Source organism: Schistocerca gregaria, chromosome 9 (genome assembly GCF_023897955.1).
Source record: "Schistocerca gregaria isolate iqSchGreg1 chromosome 9, iqSchGreg1.2, whole genome shotgun sequence".
In the NCBI taxonomy this organism is placed as follows: domain Eukaryota; kingdom Metazoa; phylum Arthropoda; class Insecta; order Orthoptera; family Acrididae; genus Schistocerca; species Schistocerca gregaria.
The window spans coordinates 130,361,771-130,374,595 of NC_064928.1; the positions used below are offsets into that span (position 1 = coordinate 130,361,771).

At 44.9% G+C, this 12,825-nt stretch overlaps 1 protein-coding gene across 1 annotated transcript in view; it reads right to left on the minus strand.

The window, feature by feature from the left end:
* LOC126292205 (esterase FE4-like) overlaps positions 1-12,825 on the minus strand; it is a 132,922-nt gene that overhangs the window by 48,218 nt on the left and 71,879 nt on the right. Inside the window, exons 5-7 of the mRNA XM_049986057.1 lie at positions 10,643-10,842; positions 10,374-10,545; positions 4,003-4,175 (exon numbers count right to left, since the gene is read on the minus strand). Coding sequence (XP_049842014.1) covers positions 4,003-4,175; positions 10,374-10,545; positions 10,643-10,842 — 545 coding nt within the window. The remainder of the gene's footprint in view (positions 1-4,002; positions 4,176-10,373; positions 10,546-10,642; positions 10,843-12,825) is intronic.

A 12,825-nucleotide genomic window follows, 5' to 3' on the forward strand; every position in this document is an offset into this window, starting at 1 on the left:
TACATAGCACACGCACGTTGGGCATTTTGATCACAATAGCCATACATCAACACGATATTGACCTTTTCCGCAAATGGCAAACGGTCCATTTTAACACGGGAAATGTATCACGAAGCAAATACAGTCCGCACTGGCGGAATGTTACGTGATACCACGTACTTATACAGGGTGTTACAAAAAGGTACGGCCAAACTTTCAGGAAACATTCCTTACACACAAATAAGGAAAAGATGTTATGTGGATATCTGTCCGGAAACGCTTAATTTCCATGTTAGAGCTCATTTTAGTTTCGTCAGTATGTACTGTACTTCCTCGATTCACGGACAGTTGGCCCAATTGAAGGAAGGTAATGTTGACTTCGGTGCTTGTGTTGACATGCGACTCATTGCTCTACAGCACTAGCATCAAGCACATCAGTACGTAGCATCAACAGGTTAGTGTTCATCACGAACGTGGTTTTGCAGTCAGTGCAATGTTTACAATGCGAAGTTGGCAGATGCCCATTTGATGTATGGATTAGCACGGGGCAATAGCCGTGGCGCGGTACGTTTGTATCGAGACAGATTTCCAGAACGATGGTGTCCCGACAGGAGGACGTTCGAAACAATTGATCGGCGTCTTAGGGAGCACGGAACATACCAGCCTATGACTCGCTACTGGGGAAGACCTAGAACGACGAGGACACCTGCAATGGACGAGGCAATTCTTCGTGCAGTTGACGATAACCCTAATGTCAGCGTCAGAGAAGTTTCTGCTGTACAAGGCAGTATTGGTCACTGCATGGAGAATGCTACTGGAGAACCAGTTGTTTCCGTACCATGTACAGCGTGTGCAGGCGCTATCAGCACCTGATTGGCCTCCACGGCTACACTTCTGCGAATGATTCATCCATCAATGTGTCAATCCTCATTTCAGAGCAAATGCTGATTCCTACACAGTAGATTTCTAGTCTCCTTTACGGATGAGGCTTCATTCGAGCGTGATCAAATTGTAAATTTTCACAATGAACGTGTGTGGGCTGACGACAATCCGCACGCAGTTGTGCAATCACGTCATCAACACAGATGTTCTGTGAACTTTTGGGCAGGCATTGTTGGTGATGTCTTGATTGGGCCCCATGTTTTTCCACCTACGTTCATTGGAGCGTTATCATGATTTCATACGGGATGCTCTACCTGTGCAGCTAGGACATGTGCCTTTACAAGTACGACACAACATGTGGTTCATGCACGATGGAGCTCCTGCACATTGCAGTCGAAGTGTTCGTACGCTTCTCAAGAACAGATTTGGTGACCGATGGATTGGTAGAGGCGGACCAATTCCATGGCCTCCACGCTCTCCTGACCTCAATCCTCTTGACTTTCATTTATGGTGGCATTTGAAAGCTCTTGTCTACGCAACCCCGGTACCAAATGTAGAGACTCTTCGTGCTCGTATTGTGGAAGGCTGTGATACATCTACATCTACATCTACATCTACATCCGTACTCCGCAAGCCACCTGACGGTGTGTGGCGGAGGGTACCCTGAGTACCTCTATCGGTTCTCCCTTCTATTCCAGTCTCGTATTGTACGTGGAAAGAAGGATTGTCGGTATGCTTCTGTGTGGGCTCTAATCTCTCTGATTTTATCCTCATGGTCTCTTCGCGAGATATACGTAGGAGGGAGCAATATACTGCTTGACTCTTCGGTGAAGGTATGTTCTCGAAACTTTAACAAAAGCCCGTACCGAGCTACTGAGCGTCTCTCCTGCAGAGTCTTCCACTGGAGTTTATCTATCATCTCCGTAACGCTTTCGCAATTACTAAATGATCCTGTAACGAAGCGCGCTGCTCTCCGTTGGATCTTCTCTATCTCTTCTATCAACCCTACCTGGTGCGGATCCCACACTGCTGAGCAGTATTCAAGCATTGGGCGAACAAGCGTACTGTAACCTACTTCCTTTGTTGTCGGATTGCATTTCCTTAGGATTCTTCCAATGAATCTCAGTCTGGCATCTGCTTTACCGACGATCAACTTCATATGATCATTCCATTTTAAATCACTCCTAATGCGTACTCCCAGATAATTTATGGAATTACGCCATTGTCCAGGGCTGCATCAGCGCATCAGGGATTCCATGCGACGGAGAGTGGATGCATGTATCCTCGCCAACGGATGACGTTTTGAACATTTCCTGTAGCAAAGTGTTTGAAGTCACGCTGGTACGTTCTGTTGCTGTGTGTTTCCATTCCATGATTAATGTGATTTGAAGTAATAAAATGAGCTCTAACATGGAAAGTAAGCGTTTCCGGACGCATGTCCACATAACATATTTTCTTTCTTTGTGTGTGAGGAATGTTTCCTGAAAGTTTGGCTGTACCTTTTTGTAACAACCTGTATGTTTTTGACTATTATAGGGCCAAAGCGAAAAAAGTGGTCCAAGTAAAAGATTCATATTTCTTTACGTAATACACGAATATGTAATAAAAAATGAGGGTTCCTGTTTAAAGAACCGCAGTTTCTATCCGTTTGACCTATGGCAGCGCCATCTAGCGGGCCAACCATAGCGCCATCTGGTTTCCCCCTTCAAGCTACACGAGTTTCATTCTTTGTAGTTTTTTCGTTTGGTGCTTGTTTCGTGTGATATTTGGACCGGTCGATATCACTGGAACATTCTGTATAATAATGAAGTTTCAAATTAAAGCTTCGCATTTCTGTAGTCACTGCCCCTTCTTCTCCTTGCTCGAACACGTTCACAGATGTGTAGGTGGTGCAAATCTGTATTGGGTACAGTGTGTAAACTTTTAGATGGCAGACCTCTCCCTAGTCCTGAATCGGTAGAAGTCGGTAAACGTCGGGAGGCTTCGGTAGGCACGCAGTTTCGACTGCTGCCAACATTACGTAGCTGACTGTGTTTTACAAGGTAGCCATTGTTGTCTGCTTCGTTATTGTTTTGCGCTGTACTGTTCTGCTTGTTTTTATTGTGCAGTTGTGCTAAACATTATCGAAATGAGTGAAGAGGCAGTTGCTGGCCCATCTCGGGAGACACCAACAACCACTACCGGTAGGCTTACGGTTAGAAGGAAACCAGTATTACGTAGCGATGCTCTCAAAATTGTATTTCGTGTGACTGAATGCTGCGATAGGGAAAGGGAGCAGAAAGAATTGCTTCACCCCATTTACAAATCTTCAGCGAGAGCTGCTACATACACGGGACAAGGCATGCGTAGTGTCAATAAAATTCTTCTGGGTTTGAGACCGCATTGTCATTTAGCAACACCCTGAGGAAGGCGTCTTGCAACAGACGCCGAAACGTTGGAATTTTATAAATGACAATGCGGTCTCTAACCCAGAAGAATTTTATTGACATTGACAACGGCCGCAGAAGCCTACGGTTACATTTACAAGGCATGCGTAGCATTGGAAGATTCAAACAGTTTTCCAAGAATCATCCTGGCGTATCACCACAAACGCCTGGCAAGAAAAGGTGAGTTTCCATTTCAGATATTTTGTTCGCGATCACTTTGAAGGAGCCCCCTATTTCGTCCGAATTACCTTCTATTTCATTTTTCCTTGCTACCGTATTGCTTTGTATGTTTCATTGCAATCGGATGAATGGTTTGTGAGCGCATATTAGACGTCTCCCCCCCCCCCCCCCAACGGCTCCTCTCCTCTCCCCTCGCCGGCCAATGCTTGCTTCCTCCTCTCCCTACACTCCGCTCACTACTCTGCCGTCACACTGGACTCTCATTCGGGAGGACGACGGTTCAATCCCATCTCCAGCCATCCTGATTTAGGTTTTCCGTGATTTCCCTAAATCGTTTCAGGCAAATGCCGGGATGGTTCCTTTGAAAGGGCACGGCCGATTTCCTTCCCAATCCTCCCCTAACCCGAGCTTGCGCTCCGTCTCTAATGACCTCGTTGTCGACGGGACGTTAAACACTAACCACCACCACCACCACCACCACCACCACCATACTCTGCCGTCTTACAGTTAACACACAGTAGTTGATGTTACTCACTGTGAAGAGCTCCACTTGCGTGTTGGGTCCGATCTGGCGGTCTCCGAAGTAGAAGCACTGAATCTCCTCGGCCACGTCGTCCCTGTCTGCTTCAGGACAGCGCATGTTGGTGGGGATCAACAGGCGAGGGTTCTCAGCGTAGCTGGACTCGCGGACCGTGTCAGGTACGACCTCTGTACACAGAAACGCATGTTAATCGGGGCAGAAACAACATTTACGCGTCAGACAGAATGGCATAACTTCAAAGTTCTCAGTGCTGCCGATAGACGGGGTTGAAGAAAAGTATGGAAATACAAAAACACGACACATTACCGTTTCTAATAAGGTTTAGGAACCATTACCATTCACAAAGGCTTCCTGGCGGCTCAGAATGCATGAGTAAGAAGGTGGTTTGATAAGAACGGTAAATTTCCGTGAAAGAGGCGAACATTCTTGTTACGCCTCCCTGGGACGTACGAAGAATTTCAACAAAGTAAAGCATACATTTAATTTTTGACAGCCGTCTGGTCACTTTGTCGACTATGATTGAAAATGGAGAAAATCGAGTTTCGCGCTAGTATTAAATGTTTTGGTGTGAAATGTTGGACTGGCGCTCTTATCAAAACAGAACAAGTTCACGCGGAGTCTGCACCACCACTGAAAACCGTTTACTTTTGGATTGACGAATTTAAATGTGGTCGGACAAGCACCGAAGGCGAAGCGCGCCCCGGACTGAGGTTACCATACAGGAGACCAATTACAAAATCCATGATATGGTAATGTGAGTACACCGAATAAAAATTTGCGAAGTTGTTCACATTCTGGGAATCTCATCTGACCGAGTATATTCTGTCCTCCACCGAGAACTGCCTGTGAAGAAACTGTGTGGTAGATGGGTGCCGCGTTTCCACACGGTCGACCGAAAGTGGTTCCGGTACAACATTTCAGCACAATGTGTGGCCATGTTTAATAGCACTCCGCAAGACTTGATGCGACGATCTGCGACTGTTTATGAAACCTGGATCCATCATTAGACATCACAGCCAATAATCTATCAATCAATCTAGAACGCTGCGTGTTATATTGTAAGGAGACACGAGTTTATGCTTCTCACCTAACACCTATGGGGACACTGATTTGCAGTGCATTTGTGCACTGCGAAGTAACTACACACGCAAAATTAAAAAATTACATCTTTTGCTGTGGTGCATTTTATTTTTTAAACCAATGTTCAACAACCACTGTGGATCGAATCCATCTTCTGGCAATCTTGAAAATGGTTTTCTGTGGTTTCCCACCGTCAGGTTTGGCCAGAGCCAGTTTCTTCCGGATTTCGTACTTTCCTGACAGATTCCAGTTTCCTTAAAGATGCAGCCACTGAGCATAAATCAAATTAGCTGCATCGAAAACGGGCCAAAGATCTCTTCACTCCCTGCACTAAAAGCTATAAAATAAATAAATAATAATCTAAATTCTCCTCATTTTGGCTCATACTTAAGTCTGACGGGACATTCTTTAATTCAGAAAATTATCCTTCCACATTGCAAGAAGCAGACAGTGGGAAATTGTAATGTTTTATAATTCCAAATCCTTCCAATTTTCACCACTATAAATTATTCTGGCTTTTGTGTGGAAAAGATATCTCTTAATTCTAACAGCTCTGGCTGCTTCTTAGTGGTTTGCCAAAATACAACAGTCCGAAGTAACGAGATTATATATAAATGTGTGGAGAAAACTCTGGGATCATTGTCCTATAAAATGGATTTTCATTCTTTGTGGAAAATTTAACAATATGTGACAAAATCCTGGCTACACCTTTGCCCCCAGGCAGTCTACAAAGTGACATTGTGAGACCTACTGTTCACCTTGTGTGCTATTTAAAAGTGCGGTTCTCAAGGGAAACAGTTAACGGACCAAACTGGCACTGTGTCTTTTGAAGCAGTTCTAGGAGAACCACTGTGGGACGTAAAGTTTCCAGGCAATGGTGTTTCCTACCGACCACCTTCACTGTGCAGCCGTAAAAGCGCTCAAGCTCTGACAAAAGTCTTGGTGGTGATGGAAGCCGCCATCTTGGCGACCATTAGCAACATTCCAATTAAATAAGTTATCCATTACCAAAAGATCAGGGGAAACTGCATTTTGGCTGCAGGGTTTCTTCCAGAACTTCCAAGAACAAATTTTCGCAACCGAAAAGAAGGAGTAGAGCGATGCAGGTTCGTTGGTGGACGGTCTTGGCTAACAAATGCGCCTGAGTCACATCTGAGTGGTGACGGAGTGAGAAGCGAGTTTCACGTGTTGTGTGTTTTGGTAATCCATCGAGATTCGTGATGCAGCGGTTAGTCGAGCAGAGATACATAATAAAATTTTTGCGTTAAGTTAAAAAAGAGGACTCTGAGACGGTCGACCTGATTTGGGAAGCCATCAGGGAGGAAGCCATGTCCGAGCCGAGAGTTTTCGAGTGACATAAAGCGGTCTGAAACGGCTCAGAAAATGCTGATGACAACCAGCGCTTTTGGGCGTCCGTCAACATACCAAATCCACGAGAAGTGGGAGAAAGTGCGAAAAGTTTTGAACGGCGATCTACGCCTGAATATATGAATCAGTATACGAGATGATTGAAATTTGCCAAAAAAGAATGTTATCGCGATTTGAGGGATGAGAAAGGTGTGTGGAAAGATGGCCCCAAAAAGTAGTGACTGACGAACAAAAGGAAATCCACGTGCTGAAGTGTTTGAATGTCACGAAAGTGACCTTACTTTTTGGACACTGCAAATCCAAATCTAAAAGACAAAACAACGAGCAGTAAACAAAAAATTCATCTCACCTAAAGAAGGCCCACATGAGAAAACCCTATGCTAAGATAATGTTAATCGTATTTTTCCTTTTACTCCAAAGGAGTGATTCACGATGAATTGAAGCATGAAGGACAAAGTCATTGTCTAGTTTTACAATAAAGTTCTAACTCAGTTGCGAGATAGGGTGAAAAGTGTCAGGAAAGGCGAAGCGAACTTCTAAATTTTGCATTTGCAACAACGCATTGGGACAGACTGCCTCTTCGCGCTAGAAGTGGTGTGACAACGCTACCTCATGCACTGCTCACCCCTTACTTGGCATCACCGCCGCTTTTCGTTTTGCTTCTCAGTACAAACAGTAGCTCGAAAGGACACCATAACAGGCCGTTGAAGGCGACACACTGCCTTAAGAATGTTCCAAATTGTAATTTCCAGGATGCCTACGTGGTCTGCATGAAACGGTGGCACTGATGCGGCGGTGCAGAAGGAATGTACAGTCGTGTTCAGAAAAAAAACACAACAACTATGAAAGACTAGAGATATTACAATTCACATTCACAGGAAATGTACATTACTATGTTCTGGAGAAATGATCAGCATTAGAACCATGTCGGCCCACGGGCTTATGGCAAACATCGTAACCGCGGCGCAACACCACCTAACAGTAAGATGAGCCTGCGGTTCTCGTTGTCGCTATAAACCGAAAGTAATGGATCACTGTGACTTGAGCAGACACAGAAGTTGCCTCGCAGACGTGTGCACAAATCACAATCAGTGACTTTAAAAGAGGATGCATTATCGGCATGAGTGAATGTGATGCATCCATCTGGGAAATTGTTGCTCATGCGAGATGAAGTGTTTCCACAACGTAGAAGGTGTGTGTAGAATGGGCCACGCAGAGCTGTAGAACGCGATGAGATGAGTCAGGTCGCACGACCCAGATCAACTCTCCACCCCCGTCCCACTGTGAAGATTGACACCTCATCCTAATGGCATTGTAGAACACATCTGCGTTGTCATAGGCTCTAGCGCAACAGTGGGACAGTGTAACACATCATAAACTGTCACAGGTGACAGTCTGTCGTCATTTATTATGGCTTGCGACACGTCCATATTGTCCACTTCTCCACCTACCTTTGCCGAATGTGCAGAAGCATGCTATAAGGCAGTGGCTTATGGCACGATGTTACTGGAGACAGAAATAAACGAATACAAGCTATACTCGTTTGAAAATAATGGCCATATTTTGGTCTGCCACAGACAAGTAGGGTGGTATCATAGTGACTGCATTCATACAAGACATACAGCTCCAACTCAAGGCCTTATGGTGTGGTGTGCCATTGGGTACAGCCACAATCACAGTTGGTGTGTCTCCAGGGATTTATAAGTATTGTGACCTACTTGAGTGACTTCATGCTACTCATAGCCATACACTTACTGCACAACACCCTGATGTCATTTTTCAGAAAGTCAGTGCATGACTACATGTCGCTGGAAGACATGTACCTTCTTGGTGTCAGCCTTTTGCCCTCACCAGACTTGTCGCCATCCGAAAAAGTGTGGGATATGGAGGAACGACAGATGCAGCACTGTGACCCAGTGCTAGCCAACCCATATGAACTTTGGAACCAGGTGAATGCAGGACGGACGCTTATACCATAGTACGCCACTCCCACCTTACACATGTTGACGCCATCAAGATTGGAACAAGTTACATGGGCCAATGTCGGACTCTGAGCCTACTATACAGCAGGAAAATTTCTGCACAACTGCTAATGTACTCGGTGATCAAAAGGTCAGTATAAATGTGAAAAGTGAATAAATAACGGAATAATGTAGATAGATAGGTACAAATTGACACACATGCTTGGAATGGTATGAGGTTTTATTAGAACCAAATAAATACAAACGTTCAAAATATGTCCGACAGATGGCGCTTCATCTGATTAGCATAACAAAGTAAGACAAAGTAAAGATGATGTTCTTTACAGGAAATGCTCAATATGTCCACCATCATTCCTCAACGATAGCTGTATTCGAGGAATAATGTTGTGAACAGCACTGTAAAGCATGTCCGGAGTTATGGTGAGGCATCCCTAGAGATGTCGGTCGATCACGAAACACTTGCGACTTCAGGTAACCCCAAAGGTAACTGAGGTCTGGGAGGCCAAGCATGACGAAAGTGGCGGCTGAGCACACGATCATCACCAAACGACGAGCGCAAGAGATCTTTCACGCGTCTAGCAATACTTTTTTTCCGGTTCTAATAAAACCCCATGTCATTCCAAGCATGTGTGTCAATTTTTACCTCTCTATCTACATTATTCCGTGGTTTATTAAGTTTTCAAATTTATACAGACTTTTTGATCACCCAGTATTTGTCCTGTGAATATGAGCGTCCTATCTCTAGTTATTCAAGGTGTTCTGATTTTTCTGAACATGAGTGTAGTTCGAAGAATTGTAAGGTTCCGTACATTGGAAAGGAATAAATCTCTTTAAAATAATTATTCTTGAAACTCTTGGGACAGTCCCTCAATTTATCACCTATTGGCCCTGATTCAAACAGGATGTATTCAAATTTGTTAGTCATTGAAGTATATGAATTACTTAACATTATAACTTTTTTCCATCTAAGCATTATAAATTTGTATTTTTTAATTGTAATAACATCAAGGTATGGAATTACAGTATCACACTTGTACATTGCGAGCAACCCGCTGGTGGTAGGTAGCATATAACTGAACAAACGCTAGGGAAAAAATGCAGGTTACCACAAAGAAATCTTTATAGGGGTCAAATAGTGGAACTGCGTCATGCTTGTTATTACTTTTGCTAGAGACGTCCAGGGCAATTCTAATACAAAAGAAGTGTTTAAGCTTATCACATATCTGGGAACAGATTCCTTATGTTACAACCTTTGTTAAAAGAGTTTCAGCTTCGATGCACAAGCTAAAATTCTCCCCAAGTTTCTAAAAAATGGCCTTAAGCACTATGGGATTTAACATCTGAGGTCATCAGTCTCCTAGAACTTAAAATACTCAAACGTAACTAACAAGGACATCACAAACGTCCATGCCGGAGGCAGGATTCGAACCTGCGACAGTAGCAGTCACACGGTTCAGGACTGAAGTGCCTAGAACCACTCGGCAACAACGGCTGGCCCCAACTTTCCATAGCAGTAGATGTAGGAGATGTAGTTCCATGAAATGAGGTGAATGTTTATTAAAAGTGGTGTAAATTCATCATGTTGCACCACAGCAAAGCCGATCAGTGTAGCCGAGCGGTTCTTGGCGCTTCAGTCTGGAACCGCGCGACCGCTACGGTGGCAGGTTCGAATCCTGCCTCAGCCATGGACGTTTGTGATGTCCTTGTTAGTTAGGTTTGAGTATTTTAAGTTCTAGGAGACTGATGATCTCTGAAGTTGAGTCCCATAGTGCTCAGAGCCATTTGAACCATTTTTTGAACCACAGCCAATGCAGTACTTTTCTCTTAGAATGAGAACTCTACTGTAAGACAGTTTTGGTTCTGGTTGGTTTACTGATGCACAGTGCGGCATTAGTCTGGCTCAGTAGGTGGTGGGTCACCACACCAGGCACTAACCTGCAGCAAAGACGGATCCCTCATTGGTGCAGACACCCGTGATCAGGGGCACATGCTGGAAGTCCCCAGAGCGCAGAAGCTGCGTGGTATCCCGCGGGAAGAACGCCCCGCCCTCAGCATCAGCTGGTTCCACTGTGCCCACGAATGGGAACAGCACACCGCGGGCCTTATCCTATAACGACAGATATGTCTCAGGCAATGTAACTGTCCCACATGGCTCAAAACCTCCATCTCTGGAGAAAGCAATCCGTGATCAGAGCAAGACATACCTCTTCAGTGCGGCCGAACATGGCGTTCTTGACGAGCAGCTGCGGCGGCTGTTTCCTCAGGAAGTCCACCAGCTGCTTGGCGTCGCCTGTCTTGAGGCCCATGTGGGCGCCAAGCGCGAAGGAGCGGTCCCGCATGCGGTCAGAACACACACCGTCCCCCACAGCTACACCACTGTGCGCAATGGCCCTCCGAAAAAGGCCTGCCGGAATGGATAACACACAAAACTGCACCATATGATTATACTACTTCTCGACACTGGACTCGCATTCGGGAGGGCGACGGTTCAATCCCGCGTCCGGCCATCTTGATTTAGGTATTGCGTGATTTCCCTAAATCGCTCCAGGGAAATGCCAGGATGGTTCCTTTGAAATGGCACAGCTGAATTTCTTCCCCGTCCTTCCCTAATCCGATGAGACCGATGAACTCGTAGTTTGGTCTCTTCCCCCAAAACAACCAACCAACAACTTCTCATAAGCTCTACATCTGCATGTATGTCCATACTCTAAAATGATAGCCGGCCGGAGAGGCCGTGTGGTTCTAGGCGCTACAGTCTGGAACCGCGACGCCGCTACGGTCACAGGTTCGAATCCTGCCTCGGGCATGGATGTGTGTGATGTCCTTAGGTTAGTTAGGTTTAAGTAGTTCTAAGTCATAGGGGACTGATGACCTCTGAAGTTGAGTCCCATAGTGCTCAAAGCCATTTGAACCATCTAAAGTGATGATGTTTCGTATTGTTCCAGTTAAAGTATAGAGTGCAGAAAGAATAACTGCTAGAAATTCTGTCTGCACACTGTAATTAGTCATATGTGAGCGATATGTAGGGAGTTGTAGTGCTTTTATAAGAGGGTCACTCCATAAAAAATGCACACAATTTTTGTAAAAATACATTTTCATTCTGAATGTGTGAAAGTTTTACAGTGTGTAGATACATCCTTCCCACTTGTTTTCAAAACTTTGTTCAACCTGTTCCCGTGAGTGGCGCTGCCACAACATGTCTTCAAGATGGCTGCTACACTTGACGTTCGTCAGAAGCAATGCGTTGTCATAGAATTCCTGTGCTGTGAAAACGAGACAGTGGGAAACATCCACAAGAGGTTGAAAAAGGTGTATGGAGATACTGCTGTCCATCGCAGTACAGTTAGTCGGTGGGTAAGCAGGTTACATGATGAAAGCGGGCACGGCAATATTGAGGATGGTCCTCGCAGCGGCAGGCCTCGTACTGCGCACACTCCAGACAATGTGCAGAAAGTTAACGAATTGGTGACTGCTGACAGGCGTATCACAGCGAACGAATTGTCACGCTACGTTTGGATAGGGAAGGAAGTGTTTGCGGAATACCGAAAGTGTTGGCGTTAAAAAAGGTTTGTGCCAGGTGGGTTCCCTGGATGTTGACAGTGGCTCACAAAGAAACAAGAAAAACGGCATGCAGCGAACTTTTGGAACAGTACGAGAATGGTGGAGATGAATATATTGTAAGTGAAAGGTGATGAAACATGGCTCCTTCATTTTTCAACAGAGACGAAGAGGCAATCAATGGAGTGGCATAATGCAAATTCACGCAAGAAAAAAAATTCAAAACCACACCTTGTGCTGGAAAAGTTATGGCTACGGTGTTTTTCGATTCCGAAGGACTTTTGCTTGTGGACATCATGCCAAGTGGAAGCACCAAAATTTCTGATGCATATTTGACGACACGGAAGAAACTTCAAGCTCGACTGAGTCGCGTTCGACCACATCGGCAAAAGCAGGATATTTCGCTGTTGCACGACAATGCACGGCCACATGTCATTAAAAAAACCATGGAAGCGATCACCAAACTACGATGGACAACACTGAAACATCCCCGCCTTACAGTCCTCACTTGGTTCCATGTGACTATCATCTCTTTGGGAAACTGACTCTCTTCGTGGAACAAGGTTTGAAGACTCCCTTGTGCACGCTGCCAAAAAGTGGCTCCAACAGGTTGGTCCAGAGTTTTACCGTGCGGGTATACAGGCGCTGGTTCCAAGATGGCGTGAGGCAGTTGAGAGGGATGGACATTATGTGCAGAAATGAAAATATTGTTCCTAAAGGATGCAACTACACGCTGTAAAACTTTCAAACATGTGGAATAAAAGATGTATTTAAAAAAAATAGTGTGCATTTCTTTTGGGATCATCCTCGTAGATTCATCAATTAAAGT